Source organism: Gymnoscopelus braueri (genome assembly GCF_963280865.1).
Source record: "Gymnoscopelus braueri genome assembly, chromosome: 8".
NCBI classification, from domain to species: domain Eukaryota; kingdom Metazoa; phylum Chordata; class Actinopteri; order Myctophiformes; family Myctophidae; genus Gymnoscopelus; species Gymnoscopelus braueri.
Window position 1 is genome coordinate 12,009,952 of NC_137609.1, and position 16,579 is coordinate 12,026,530.

The following is a 16,579-nucleotide window of genomic DNA, read 5'->3' on the forward strand; positions in this document are numbered from 1 at the left end:
TGTGGAGTGCACGGTTCAATACAGTGGCAGTATCATGAAATAAGTCTAAACATTTCTCTGCCCTAGGAATAACAATGTGTCATCACCAGAGACAGTGGTCAAGTGTTTATGAACTGGGCTGGTTTGAAATTGTATGGTATGAAGACAGCCATTCAGTGACTTTGTTGAATTTCTTTAACCACATGAACCCATAGCACCCCTATTCAGGGGCAAACATTTGCCAAAAATAGCAGATCTACAAACTCACAACGTATCACTTTGTGATGCGTTGTGAGCATGTAAATAGTCTATTTTCGGTGAAGAGAACCCTGGGGGACCCCGGTCAACGAAGTATGTAAGGTTTAAGTGATTAAACTCCCAGTCGGACAGGGACCCGCTGTTTGATGTATTGGCACCATAATCTAATCATTTAGCAAGAGAAATGACAGACGGTAAGCTTTAATTTTAGGTTACCATCATAACGTGACTTTGACTGCTACGTTGCACTCTGTGTGAGGTCCTCCCGTGCTTTGAGTCAACAAATGCTGTGAAAGTCTGTCGTCTTCATACAGCATACGTCTCTGCAAGACAAATGTCTGTACCTTTACCATACCTGTTATTCAAAGTTACCAACTCATTTGGGACAGCAACCCAGTCTCCAGACCTAAATGTTTAACGTTTCTGCTGCAAACAAGCCAAACATTAGTACTGAACCGGGTCTGGAGACTAGGTTGGAGACAGACAGTTGAAGACACACAATGACTGAAATATGATTGACTTTCAGTGGTGGAAGAAGTACTCAAGATATTTTACTTAAGTAAAAGTAACAATACCACAATATAAAAATACTCTGTTACAAGTAAAAGACCTGTGTTCAAAATGTCACTTGAGTAAAAGTACAAAAGTATTGGCATCAAAATATACCTAAAGTACCAAAAGTAAAAGTACTAAAATGTTTGAACATAGCATTTTTAAATAGCCTATGTATAATATAGGGCTGAAGGGGTCAATGTATGTTTTATAATATAATAATGTAACTAGTAACTAAAGTTATCAAACAAGAATTATTATTTTTTTGCTATTCAAATGGGGGGGGGGGGGGGGGTAACAGCAGGCAGCTCAAATACCCAGGGGGTCCCTGCCCCCCCCCCCTTAGGGGTCCTTGGGGGTCCCTGGGACCGACAGACAAAAACCTACAGACCCTTAGGGGTCCTCAAAGCGTTCAGTCTGTGTGTGTGTGTGTGTGTGTGTGTGTGTGTGGCTTAAAGACCAACTCGATGCAAATTTCGATCTCGATGCAAATGAGGGAGCAGGGTCTCCCCATTGGCTTAAACTTTAAGACCATCTCTGACTCTGAGGTATGCCTGTGTATATGTTACAGGGTGTTTGGAGAACCAGGTAGATTGAAGAAGGCGCGCTCGTTTTTACCACCCACCCAGCAATTCTGTAGAAGCAACACTAGAGGGAGCCACAAGCCAGGCATGTGCACAAACATATATGGCCGCGACCACACACACACAGTCAGTCACACACACACACACAAGCGCACACACACGCGCACGCGCTCATGCTTTTTTTGGTTTATTGAAAGCAGGACTGTTAAGATACTTTTATTGTGTTCTGGCTTTTGTTTTACTTTCTCCCTGACACACACACACACACACACACACACACACACACACACACACACACACACACACACACACACACAGTGATCCATGAAAAGAACTATTCTGTCCCTATCGGTTTACAACTCGAACGGCGCTGTGTCGACTATAGCAGAGCATCGGCCGGTCAGCGCGGGCACTCGCGCCTGGAGGCGCGCGGGCGCGCCTCGTCGGCCTCAAGCTCTGCTGAGTCGGCACGCCTCCGTCATGGACAAGCGTGTGCGTGTGCACGCGTGTTCAGCGTTCCCCTAGCGTAGCTTCCTGGTTGCTATGTGGGGGGGAACAACAAAAGACAGGTCCGCGTCGGCACATCAAAGCCCCGCCTCTCCGCGTTCTCCTTCTCCTCGGAGGAGGAGGAGAAGGAGGACGGTTTATTACGCGAGGCTCACGAGGAGGAGGAGGAACCTCCTCCTCGCGAGCCTCGCGTAATAAACCCCCGCCTCGAAGCGCCGCGTCCTCCTTCTCCTCCTCCTCCTCGCGAGCCTCGCTAATAAACCCTATCTCGAAAAGCCCTGCCTCGCCCCGAAGCCCTGTGCCTAAAAACGAGCGCTCTGTCTTCAATCTACCTGGTTCTCCATTCACCCTGTGACATATAGACCAGCGGCTTTGCAGCAGCTGGTAATAATTGTAGTGGAGTAAAAGTACAATATTTTCCTCAGAGATGTAGTGGAGTAAAAGTTTAAGTATTGCAAATTGGAAATACTCCAGTAAAGTAAAAGTACCTCAACATTTTACCTAACAGTACAGTACTTGAGTAAATGTACTTAGTTACTTTACACCGACGTTGACTTTATGGTATTCTCTGGGTAATGTTTTATCATGTCACAACTCTGACCAGGGCATTCAGTCCCCTGGCCTGAACTTATACTATTTTCATCTTTTCTCAAACAAACCTCACTCTTTCACACTCTCCTCTCTCCTGCACACACCTCCCTCTCTCCTTCTTGAATAGTTCTATGACTTCTCTTTCTTTATCCGTTCCTTTTGATTCCCTCATGCTTCACAAGCAGCTGACTGTATGGAGTTCAAGGGTCAGAGTCATTATACCCTGTTGGTATTCCTGTGTTTTTGGAACATGTGAGACAAGTTCAAGAAATGAAATAAGAGAGCGATGAGAGCAGAGGTGAGAGGTATTCCAAACAAGGGCATATTAGAGCAGGTAGAAGAGAAAGAAAGGAGGAGAAGGAGAATGTTCACCATCTTGGACTCTTTCCTGCTCTGTTTCCCTTCTGACCTCCTCTTCCGTTTTCTCCTGTCCTGCATGTTTAGACAGGACCTCAGAGTCTAAAATCCAACCTGCTAAGCCTGACAAAGACCCTCTGTCATGGAGAGAGAGGGAGAGAGAGTGAGAGGGAGAGAGAGAGAGAGGGAGAGAGGGAGAGGTGAGGTGAGGGAGGGCGTAGAACAAAGGAAGGGAGGGAGGAAGAAGGATGGAGTTTCCTCAGAACAACAGTAGGTGCTGAGATGATTGTCAGTGCTGAGAATTTTGAGACACATGTTACATCACACACGCACGCGCACACACACACACACACACACACACGCACACACACACGCACGCACGCACACGCGCACGCACGCACATGCGCACGCGGGCACACACACACACACACACACACACACAGTCACTCACTCACTCACTCACTCACTCACTCACTCACTCACTCACTCACTCACACACACACACACACACACACACACACACACACACACACGCATGTGACACGTGCATTTATAATGATCACAGATATTTCACTCTGAGCTTTGTAAATTATCTCTATGGATAAAGTTGATCATTATTACATCACAATATAATGTACTGTGCATAATGATTACTATGTATTATGGATATGAATGTTTCATATTCACTCATTAAATGAAAGAATATTGGGCATAATTTATGCATCAAACTAATGTTATACTGTGAATCTATCCTATGCTGCCACCCTGTGGTCATTGATTGACTTGCATACATGCAGTGGGGCAAAGCCAGACTGACCTTGACCTAGTTAGGCTGTTGTTTTACTCTGGTCTAAAGACTAGCCCCAGCAAAGCCAAACTATTAATAAACAGCTTATAGAATGTTCAGAAATGTAGGCTAATATCTTTGTATGAACAGATGAAGTGGTGCTGGTTAGAAAGACTTGTGTCTATGCAGGCATGATCTCATCAGTACTTGGCACTGAACCCTTATTTGAACCCCTAGCACTGAACCTCGAATGGAACCCCTAATGCCTAATTTATGCTACAGTATATAGCCAAAATAGCCAAAAAATAGCAGACCTACAAGCAGCTTGTAGATCTGCTATTTTCGATACTAAACTCCTAGTTCAACCCCAAACATTGAACTCCTAGTTGACTTGAACCCCTATCATTGAACTAAAGTAACTAAGTACATTTACTCAAGTACTGTACTTAAGTACTATTTTGAGGTACTTTTACTTTACTGGAGTATTTCCAATTGTCTATACTTTCACTTCTACTCCACTACATCTCAGAGGCAAATATTGTACTTTTACTCCACTACAATTATTTGAAAACTTTAGTTACTAGTTACTTTGCAGGTATAATTAATTACATTATAAAACACACATTAACCACTTCAGCCCTATTTTAAACCTAGGCTATTTGAAAATAGCCGATCTACAAGCTCACGAGCTTGTAGAGCTGCTATTTTCAAACATTTTAGTACTTTTACTTTTGGTACTTTAAGTACATTTTGATAGCAATACTTTTGTACTTTTACTCAAGTAAATTTTGAATTCCGGACTTTTACTTGTAACAGAGTAGTTCTACATTGCAGTATTGATACTTTTACTTAAGTAAAACATTTGAGTACTTTTTCCACCACTGCCTAGTTGAACATTTTCAGGTCAGGATACCAATTTAATCCAATCAGAAAAGAGAACTCATACAAGATACAGGATAAACAAGTAAAATTGGAAGTGATGAAAATAAACAAAAGAAACGAGCAGACAAAAGTGGAAATTGGAGCTGATTAATGGAGTCTCTCTCCAAATTGTATGAAATTGGTGACCCATAAGAACATTTATTTTCTATTTACTAAAGAGCTCGAGAGATGGCGAGACTCCTGTTACTGAACAAACACTCTATAGAAATTACTACAATCAGAATATAGAGCTTTAACAAAAAACGTACTATTTTTCTGAACTCTCTTATACTGAACCCCTACTTAACTCTCTAATACAGAACCCCTACTTAACTCCATAATACTTAACCCTTGTTTAACTCTCTAATACAGCACCCCTACTTAACTCCATAATACTTAAGCCTTAATTAACTCCCTAAAACTTAACAGGTCCCCCTGTTGAAATGCACAAATGTATGTACGATATTGGACAAAGAACAAACTCCTGATTAATGTGAGAAATACATTGAACAATGTACGCTGAAAAAGCAAATTCTAGATATTCCACCACTTTTAATAAATTGTATAATAATGCGTAAAGTGTGTATCTGTGTGAATGTGTATGAGTGCACATGAGTGTGCATGCATGCGTGCGTGTGCCAAGGCCATGTGTGTACTGCGTAGGTGTACTGCTGGAACCATGCAGCCAGGGAAAAATACACCCCCACATTCTCTATGTTGACTGTCTTTGAAGTCATTATGGAGTTTTCCATGGATCAAAGACTTCTGAATCTCTCTCTCTCTCTCTCTCTCTCTCTCTCTTGTTCGTGTGTGTGTGTGTGTGTGTGTGTGTGTGTGTGTGTGTGTGTGGGTGTGGGGGTGGGGGTGGGCGGGCGGGCGGGCGTGTGTGTGCGCGCGTGTGCGTACACACTTTTTGCTTTTGAAAGTTGAGGGACCCTTTCCTAAATCAAAGTGCTCTACTCGCAATATATCTATCTATATGACAAGCAAATATCACTTTTTCTTTCAGTCTCTGAGATAACATCCACAATCTGCTCAAACCCTACTGCTGACAAGGGCCGTAAAATATTATATGATGAATGTAATATTATATTTATTAAAACCATGAATCATTTAATGAATATTATTAGAGCCCCGTGTTCTAATAGGCTCCTGTGGTCACTCAGGCATCTCAGGTCAACTTCTTCATACCAAAAGAGTATGACAGCTGAATCACCAGCGACCTCTGGGCACCATGGGTCTTTATATTTACATTTAGTTGTGAGTAACAACTGCTGTGTGTCAATCCAGAATTAAATATTAACTGGCCAACGAGCGGGATGTGAGTTTTGAGTACAGAACACTAGTATACAGATCGACGAGCGTCGACTGTTTCTCCCTCTCTTTCTACCTCTCTCTGTCAAGGTTTAGGCTCTCCTCTCGTTGTCCTCCACCCCGTTAGATATCGGCCAGGTGAGTTTGGACAGTTTTTTGTTTTCTCAAAGAAATTATTTGACTGTTTTCTTTGCTAGAGGTTGAATTAGAGAGGAAAGACTCACATCATGCATGAGCATTCTAGCTGCTGCTGTCCATCTGCAATTCTGCACAATTCTGTCAGTAATCGTGGTACAGTAGGTTGTATCATGGTTGCAATTGAAATTTGATCTAAATAGAGGACCTGTAAACACGCATCTGCAGACTCTAGCTGTTGCTGCAGAGATGAACTGTACATAGACTAGATTGACCATAGGTTATTGTTTGCTGTTTGTGTTTGAGAAATCTGGCTCTGCCAAACAACAATCTGAACTGAAGCAGTGAAACCATAACCTTTGTTCCTCTGGCAAACACTTCCTAGAATAACAGCGGTTATGGAAGGGAACACACTGCAAACTACCTGCTGAATAGTATGACATGTAGTTGTTGGTGTTTCTATCAATTATGAATCCAAATCCGATTAGGCTCATCAAATATGTGTACAAAACCTGTGCATTGTGGATGTGCAGCACGAGCTGAACATATTTGTTAAGAGAATTGTTTGACTTGGAACTGATCGAATCAGGATATCCCAAACCTAATGACATGGGAAAATAAGGCCACTGTAACCACATCTACTTTAGTCCCTAATGCATAGCATTATAGTGGTGTGTTTCCGGTTTGTTTTTCTGAGGATTTATTGGTGTTAAAACATCTTACTCCTGTGCAGAATCTTTCTTTCTCTCCTTTCTTTTTTTTTAAAACTATTTTCTCTTCTCCTTCTCACCTTCTCTCTCAGTCAGCTGCACACAGGTTTCTAATACAGTAACAATTGAATATTGTTCACATTATGAATACAGTAGAAATCCAAATTTTGTACATAGACTAATTACTGTAAATACTAAGGACTGACATGCATGACACATGCGCAGAGCAAGTTCAGTACGAGGCTATGATAGTGTCAGTCCACAAGGCCAGTCAGGCGCCATTGGCGTGCATGGGAGGCAAAACTGGATCCGGAAGTTCTGTGAAATACATTGGAGTCAATGAGAGCCGGTTGGACCAGCTTGTGAACAAGCTCTATTTCTGAATGAGTTTGACCTTTGTTAGTTAGTCGGTTCATGAATATAAAAGAAGACCTATCACAGGTATTGTGATGTGATATGTATTGTTTTCTAATCACTTGTTTTTCGATGTGCACACTGTATCATTTTATTGAGGCATCTGAGATTGGTTGTTAGTGACCGACAGTGTCACTAACAAAGGTTGCAGTCGTTCAGAAATAGTGTTTGTTCATAAGCTGGTCCACCTGGCTCTCGTTGACTCCAATGTATTCCACAGAACTCTTGGCTGCAGTTTGCCTCCCAGTGCGACAAATCTACCGGCTGGAATTTTTGTAATTGCTGACGTAGACGACCGTATACCTTCTTTTTAATTATCTTGGTTCAGTCAGGAAACTCAGTGCAGTTGCTGGCGGCCCACCATTGGTCGGTCACAGCTCCAGGCTTGTGTTAACTGAACCAATCACATACTCACTTCAATCTTAGGCCGCCCTATTTAAACATGGAAATTCCCTGCTCATTCCTGCTTGCATTTTGCTGCTGCCTAATGCTTTGCTGCTTCAGTTCTGCTACTTCTGCTGCAGCAGCTTCTTGCTACACTCTGCTGCTTATGCTTGTCATTTCTTTTGTGTTCTTTTGCTGCTGCTCACGCTCCTCCACCCCAGCTACCACCTGCTGTTACTGGGGTAGGGGAGCTGTAGTGTGCTTCCTCAGAGTACCTAAAGCACGCCAGACCAAAATAAATGTATTGCTCAATATTATCTTTAAACATATTTGAATGGGTTGTCCTGACTGAACCTATTAATGTTTGTGTGTTTCAGGCTGGTTGCTTTGACATGAAGCTGTGTGTGCCTCTGCTCCTGTTGTGTTTATGCCGGCTGGGGATGACTGTAAGGACACTACTCTCCCCATGCTAATATCAACCAGCCTACACTTATCACATCACCTGTGCTACACCTACACTACCACACCATTCCACACAGCTATGTGTTTGTTGGCTACTACGACTAGATTTCAAGTATATTAACCCATTAAATCCGGGGACACATCTGTGTCATTTTAGATTTAAACATAGCAGATCTACAAGCTCATAGATCTGCCATTTATTTATTTTTAATCGTGAAAATGTATGGAAATCTTGAAATATATATTTTTTAAAGCAAACATTTGTAAAATACTTTTGTTGTTCAACATAGCAACCAGGAAGCTACGCTAGGGAAACGCTGAGGAGCGCTGAAAATAAAATGGATAATATGAGATAAATATTCTATGACAGGTTGGATAATGAAGCGGTTAGCCAAGAGGCGCGCCGACTCGGCAGACCTTGAGGCCGAGGAGGCGCGCCCGAGCACCTCCAGGCGCGAGTGCCATTCACCAATCCATCCATGCATCCTGCATAATCTCTCTCTCTTCTCTCTCTCTCTCTCTCTCTCTGCATTTTCTACCCAGGACGATGACCCCCCTAATGCTACAAGTGCTGAGCTGGAGGAGGAGGAGGAGGTGGAGGTGAAAGAGGAAGAGGAAGAGCAGGGGTGTGGAGGAGATAAGGTGTTCGGCACCCGGGCCCGCCAGGCAGTAGGGGGCGCCATCGAGCGTTTGGGTCTGGAGCTGTTGAAGAAGCTGCCAGTCGGACCACAGCAACCTAACATCATTATATCCCCTCTCAGCGTGGCCTTTGCTCTGGCACAGCTCGCCCTAGGTCTGTGTATTGTTGCTTGGGAGTGGGCAGGCCTGTGTGGGTGTGTGTCAGTGTGTTCAGGTTTTGTACACAACACGACAGAACAAAGTTGTCTAATGGCCAATCATTTACTATTGTATGAAACTTGTGTTGACCACAATTTCCTTGATTGTGGTTGCTGAAATCTTGGCATGTGTGTGTCAGTGTATACGTGTGCATGTACAGTATGTGTAATTGTCTCCGCCAGAGGTGGAGAGTATGTTTTCGTTCTTGTCCTTCCGTGTGTCCGCCCGTCTCAGCCAAGCTAACATTGGTCAAGCTTCGCGTGACACGTGACAATATTGTTGTCACCAATGCTCTGATTGGCTAGCGAGACGCATGATGACATAGAAACCTATAAATAGGTGTGTCACTTCAAAAAATAATTTATATTTTTTGAAGTTTCTAAATCAAAAAATAATTTATATTTTTTGAAGTGAGCTTCCATCAGCCAAGCTAACATTGGTCAAGTGACACGTGACAATATGTAATATAAATAGGTAAGACAGGATTAATCAGGAACAGTACTGGCGGAGACCTGTGCTCCGAGGAGCACATTTTCTAGTTGTATCTGTTTTAAGTTCTGGGCAGTACAATTGAAGATGTTTTGGGGAAGTAAGGACATTTTAGTTAAGGGATAGGTTCTGAATCTTCTTGTTAAAGTGATTAACTTTAGTAGAATCTTGAGTTATACAGCTACCTGGCCAAGTCCAACTGTCCAAATGTTTTTATTCTACTTTTTTTTAATTCTCTCGCCTTCTGTTGACAGCACTCTGTCAGCAGTGTTATTATACCAATATTAGTGACATACATTTCTGCTTCCATCAAGGGTATTTTAACATTACAGCCATTTCACTTTGCCCAAATTATGTTCGGGGACAATTCTTTTATAACGGCAGAATTTGCTTTGTCAGTTTTGTCTGTCATTTATGTGGTGAAAGTGTGATTTTGAGACCTGTTTCACCATACAGTAAGAGTAAATGGAATCCCTACTACTTTTGTCTCGCTCAGAGGACAGAAGCTACGGATAATGTTGATTGACAATATTTAGGACTTATATAATGCTCAAAGTTCAACAACATCACCTTTAACCACTTTAACCCTAGTGACGTATCCTGGGGGCGGACATTCAGTGAAAATAGCCGATCTACAAGCTGACTGACAGCATGTCATGTTGCAACGCGTTGTGAGCTTGTAGATCTGCTATTTTCGCCAAAGATATTTAGTGGGGTGTAGGACGAAAACATGAGGGGGCCTAGTATAGAGAAATGGGGGACTCCGGTCACATATAAGTATATAGGATTCAAGTGGTTAAATCAAACAACTTTAAGTGTCATCATGGGAATATTTCAATGAAACGCCTGTGATGGAGGTGCACACATGATGATCCATAGTCTGTGAATTCTCCTTCAGGTGCTCAAAATGCAACAGAAAAACTGCTGCTGCGGTCTCTTCATGCCCACAACCTACCTTGTTACCATCACATCCTGGGGGGCCTGCAACGTCATCTCAGTAACACCACACTAGAAGTGGCTACACGCATGTACCTGCAACCAGGTGTGTGGGTGTGTGTGTTTGTTTGTACTATATGTCTGCTTAACAAAGAGTGTGTAGGTCTGTATGCACAAGAGTGAGTGTGTGTACGTATCTGTGCTGCTGCTTGTGTGTGTGTGTGTGTGTGTGTGTGTGTGTGTGTGTGTGTGTGTGTGTGTGTGTGTGTGTGTGTGTGTGTGTGTGTGTGTGTGTGTGTGTGTGTGTGTGTGTGTGTGTGTGTGTGTGTGTGTGTGTGTTTTCACCCTCTTGCAAGGAAAGTAGAATAGAAAAACTTTTAAAGCAGTAGTGAAAACGAAAACAGAAAATAGAAATTATGTATACAAAAGAAACAGATACCAAGCATAATTAGACATTCTGTGCATAATCCCTCTTCATACAATCTTTGCACATTTATCCATCTTACTCACCCCTTCCTCTCTATCCCTCTCCTCTTCCCAGGGTTTAATGTGAAGCTCTCCTTTATCGAAGACTCGCTTGCCAGGTACTGACAAAAACTAAAGGAAAATTAAACAATGTATTTTAATAAATCAAACAGAATGAAAGCTATGAATTCTCTAATATGTTGATTTTGTGTGTTAGCAATAAATTCATACATATTAATTTTATTATCCAAATTTGGATTCATACATCATAGATACGTCATAGATCAGTCATTCTCAACTGGTGGGCCGCGCTGCCCACTGTTGGACCCCAGAGCACCTCTCAGTGGGCCACGGAGGAGCTTCCCAAATAGTGTAAACTATTAATTCAAATATATAGATAGATTTTGTGATACTTTGTGATTCTTTAACGATGTTAACTTGTTTTGCACTGGTTACAGAAACACATTTAATGTGCCAGTAACCTCTGAATCTTTCAAATAGCCATACATGCCATTATGTTCATGACACTGAAATCTGTAATTTCATTCAACTCACTCAACCATTTCTTTTGTTGGTTTGAGGTTGTGAGAGGATATTTGCTTTGGTTTCCTTCAGGTACAGATCAGAGCCCGCCCCTCTTACCTCTGTAGAGGAAGTCAACCAATGGGTGGAGAATGCCACCAAGGGCCACATTGCCAACTTCATGCCAAACCTTCCACATGATGTAGTTCTCATGCTCATCAATGCAGTATACTTCAAAGGTATTCCATAGAGTCTAGTCTGTCTAACAGGGCTGTCCATTTTCCCACTAATTATTTATACATATTTAAAACATAATAATTATTATTATAATAACACAAATAATATATAATAATAATATATACGTTGGCAATTCCACTGTCCATTCCTCTGTTTTGTCTGTTTGTAACGACTCCCCTGTGTCTCCCACTGTTGTTGACAGGTGAATGGGAGTCCCGTTTTGACCCGCAGGCCACCTCCAAAGGAGTGTTCTATTTGGACAACCAGAAGTCTGTGTCTGTAGACATGATGAAGTCAACCCAGTACCCTCTACGGTTACTGCACGATGCACAACTAGAGGCTCAGGTACAGTAGATGCATTTTGATCCCAAATGGTGTGCGCATCATCCTCATTCATATCATCATTCACGTTACACCGATATTAGTGACCTATGAAATTCGTCCGTCCAAAGGTGATTTAGATGATTACAGCCATTTCACTTTCTCCAAATTACGTACACTAGTCCGTACCCGGTGAAGTGCGCAGGCGAAAGTAGTTGCAAACGTGGGGTTATTGCGCGTTTTCTTTTGTTGGTACAAGCTGCCCATGAATTGCAGTTATATTTTAAATAATAAAAGTATAGAAGACAACTAAAGGGTGCTCTGTGGAGCACAGATCTCTGCCAGAACAGGTGGCCTGGCTGTGTAATGTCACTTTTCCACAGCATAGTTAGTATCTATAGAATCGGCCCTCTCCTACTTTCTTTCCTTAAGCACTAGGCCAAAGTATCTGGTAAGAGGCTAAATGTGACATCGGCACAGATAATGTGAGGCATTGCATCAACCCAAAAAGCATGTATGTTGTTGGATGCATGTACTTGTTTGTATAAACATTGCATGGATAAAATGACTGTTATTGCAGTATGGCACTGAGCTGTACTATGTGTGTAGGTGTTGATTATGTTTAGATGAGGTGTTATAATATTAGAGTGTAAAGCTGTCGGCATTGGATGACAGAACATTATATTATTACTTACTCATACTGTTCTTACCCGCATGATCAAGTACTAATAACACTTACACTGTCTGATACAGTACATCATAGGTGGCAGGTGAGGCTGAGGATTGGAAAGGCTAATATACAGTATGTGTCGTGTGGGTGTGGGTGGGTGGGTGGGTGGGTGAACGTGAGTGTTGCTTGTAATGTGTTGAGGATATTTCGGGAGCACTTTCTTAAGGTTAACCTTGCCACTTGTACCCACTTGTACTGAATCAAGTCATTGTGACCCTGACTCCTTATATACAGGACTATAATCACACCTGTACCTAATCAAAGCAGCTGTTCTAAATAGATCTCTTGATTACAGCAGAAAAGCATGTTACATCATGCACAGTTCTACTATAAAAATTATAATAATAATAATAATCTTTATTTCAGAACTGTGGGTGACGGGTCCATGTAAAATAGTTTTCCAAACACTGGAAAATACAAATCTACTATAAAACCTTATTATTTATAACAAATAACAAAATTACAGATAAATAATTCTCACAATTTACAGGTTTTCAGATACATGCTCCCACACCCCTCTCCCCAAGTTTTATTGGAGAGAGCCTTTGCCGAACACAGACTGGGATCCCCTCAGACTGTCGCTGGTTTCTTGGTGTGATTGTAATACGCACCGATAGTTCGCATATTGTATCTTGTTGTGCCGGGACTGTCATACAGCAGTAGAATGGGGGGCAGAGAGGGCTTGAACCAGAACTCCACCCTGCATCCCTCTTCTGCAGCATCACAGAAGTGTGTGTTGTTGAGATAAGATGAGACCTTAATTGATCCCACTAGGGAAATTCAGTCTGCAAAGGCAGCACAGCAGGGCAAGAAAAGTGCTATTGATACAGCGGGGTAAAAGATATCACATGCATTCAAAAGAAACACCATCCATAATGAACAAAATATACAACAATATACACCCTCAACAGTGCATGCATAATGCAGGACAAAAATAATTGGAGTATGCAAGATGGCCACTCGGCCCGTTCAATAAACGAATTAGCTCGGAAGTATAACAACAGTTCATTACAGTAAGGACACTATCTGACATGGTTACTGTGTGTACTCTGATATCATTATGCATCTTCAACGTTACAAAAAGACAGTGAGCCAGTGATGAAAGGGCTCTTTTTTTCAGCATGTTATGTTTTTGTCTTTTCTTCTGTCCAGGTTGCATGTTTCCCTTTCAAAGGCAACACCAGTTTCCTGGTTGTCATGCCTCTGCCAGGACGAGGAAATGTTTCATCAGTGCTTCCCAAGCTGAACATCTCTGAAGTGTACAAACGCCTGCCTCAGGAGAGAGCCATGCACGTCAACCTGCCCAAGTTTAAACTGCAGTACCGCCAGGAGCTACAGGAGGCACTCACTAGCATGGGTAAGAAAACATGCTTCACTAACATGATGAGGGGTCATGTTTTAGAACAGTGGTTCTCAAAGTGGTGTTCAGGGACCCACAGGGTTCCTTGAGGGGGTTCCAAATGAAATGGACCCTTACAGGTCTGTAACTCTGAGAGTGTGGATCCATTTGGTTCCATTGGTCCATGGGGGTCCTTGAAATTAAAAAGTTTGAGAACCACTGTTTTAGAAGGACTCCAGAGTAATACAGAGGTGAAAAATACATGTCAAGACAGATGTCCAGACTCTCCTGTCTCCGCCTTCCTTCTCTCTTCACTCTCCTATCTCATGTCCCTCTCTTCTTCTTTGTTATTTTCCCCTCTCCTCTCAGGCCTGGGATCTCTGTTTTCTGGACCCGACCTCTCCGGGATCTCAGACTTTCCCCTGAGGGTGTCGGGCGTCCGTCACGCCAGCGCAATGGAGCTGAGCGAGGAAGGGGTCGAGGCATCCGCGGTCACTGCGGTCATCACCTCGCGCTCCATCTCCCGCTTCTCCCTCAACTCTCCTTTCCTCTTTGCGGTCGTCGACGAGGCCTCCATGACCCCCCTCTTCCTGGGCATGGTCACAAACCCCGCCCCAGACGATGCCCCGATGCCCCAAGACGATCCCCGTGCCAACAGCACCCAGAGCGATGAACCCGCTCAAGATAACACAATTGGAACAGACGTAAAAAAAACCTAACAGGGTGACAATGTGCTTAGCACGGGTGGCCTGGGAGATACCAGAACACACTATCATAGGATGTTGAGGACAGTCTCCAGCAGAAATGTCTCAGAGTGAATGTGGACGAGGAGCAGACGGCAAACCCATCTGAAAATCAGTGGTCGTACCCCCACAGCATCATAGAGAATTCTAATGCGCAGCTCCAAGAGTGAGATTGTCATAATAACACTTTAAGGTGTTAATCATATCGTACACACATCCCGAGCAAGCATATCATGAGTACTATGTTGTATGACTGTGGTCGGAGCACAATATTATAGCGTGTTTGTTGTATTATACAACGCTAGGGTTGAATGCATTCTAGCCTACTGTAGAGATAACAATTCAGTTATCATTGTCATGGTGTATTGTAATGCATGCATTTTTTCTTAGATTAATATAATATAAGAGTAGTTGATATTCATTTATAATTCGCTTAGCCCTATAACTTTCTTGCTTGCAATTTCAAGTAGTTACCCCTACACCCATGTGCAATGTTGAATGTATTTTGTTCGCCACCATTTATATCCAGCATGCAATCTTATGTGAAGTAAAATTACAATACCAATAATAGACATGACATATCCGTGTTGTGAATAATGTATATTATTTTTGAACTTGCCTAATTCCCCTTTCATGATTGGTCACAAAAAGCCAAATAAAATAAAAAAACTAAATATAATCTCTGTGTCATTTCCTGATTATATAATATATTTGTCATATTTATTTGGAAGAGTGGGCAGTGCTGGCTGCATTTCTTTTTCATTAGCAAGCCAATAAATATTATATAGTTAATGACTTGTGAGTAAAATGTATAATCTGATAACCCAACAAGGTAATGTTATAGGCCTATATTAATGTGTAAAATGTATAATCTGATAAACCAACAAGGTAATGTTATAGGCCTATATTAATGAGTAAAATGTATAATCTGATAAACCAACAAGGTAATGTTATAGGCCTATAATGAGTAAAATGTATAATCTGATTCAAACTTCTTTGTCCAGTGTCTCCTTATAAATTCACTCCTCTTGGCTTATTTGCAGGCTGCACCCAAAACCATCTACCAACACAGCAGTTCCAAAGGATAGTGAAAATGAAAATATACTATACCCTACTTAAGGATGCATAATAAAACATGTAGGGGGAAATGTAGAAGAAGCCATTTCAATATTTTAAATTATATATTAGTATTATTATGTGGTATTACCATATAGCCTATTCGTTTTGGTACTTATTATAATCTTTGGTTTATTGGATCATTATGTGGGCACCAGGGTATAGGTAGGACAGCGGATTGGGGAAGGGTAGACTATATGCACATGGGTGGACAAAATGTTTTATTTTACCAGAGTAGTCAGAGAATGCCAGAGAAGCTGCTGTATATGTTCACATTGTTGGATTAATAAATAATCAATAAACAATGCTTGTTGTTTTCCTGCGTACAGCTCAATGTGCATCAATACAACTTTTTACACGGGGCATTTACACATGTGTATAAGTGCTCTTTTAAGCGGTTTTGAAGGGTTAAGCTGAAAGACTTCATATAAACTACAAATTATTACCGTTGCCCATTCTGTTTTTGTACAGACTTGGCAGGTGCGCACTGTTTGGCTTCCCACTCTGTTTTGGTGCCCAGATTTACCAAGTGCCCACAATGTTTTGGCACCTTCTTCGTGTAATCTACTGTACAAATTATTAGAAAACTTCTTCACTAGTAACTAAGTAGATTTAGATTATTATTATAAAGCATACACAGTAACCACTTCAGCCCTATATATATTTCGGCCATTTGAAAATGGCCGATCTACAAGCTCACAATGGATCAAAATGCAGTGTGAGCTAGAAGATTGCTATTTTTTTTTTAAATCTTACATTTTATACATTTGAAAAACTTGTGAAATGGGACATTCTGTATAATGAGTACTTCACTGTTGTACTTTAAGTATATTTTGATACCAATAATACTTATAGGCTACTTTTACTCAAGTACAATTTTAATTCCGGA

General features: G+C 41.7%; 1 protein-coding gene across 1 annotated transcript; it reads left to right on the top strand.

The window, feature by feature from the left end:
- Positions 1 to 1,274: 1,274 nt before the first annotated feature.
- Positions 1,275 to 15,662, top strand: serpinf2a (serpin peptidase inhibitor, clade F (alpha-2 antiplasmin, pigment epithelium derived factor), member 2a; the record flags this gene model as incomplete). Its single annotated transcript, XM_080435944.1, has 11 exons — positions 1,275 to 1,337; positions 5,947 to 5,988; positions 7,871 to 7,939; positions 8,499 to 8,748; positions 10,180 to 10,323; positions 10,759 to 10,801; positions 11,298 to 11,443; positions 11,644 to 11,786; positions 13,645 to 13,849; positions 14,201 to 14,535; positions 15,618 to 15,662. The coding sequence occupies 11 exons, from the start codon at positions 1,275 to 1,277 to the stop codon at positions 15,660 to 15,662; spliced, it is 1,485 nt and encodes a 494-aa protein (XP_080292070.1).
- Positions 15,663 to 16,579: the final 917 nt, after the last annotated feature.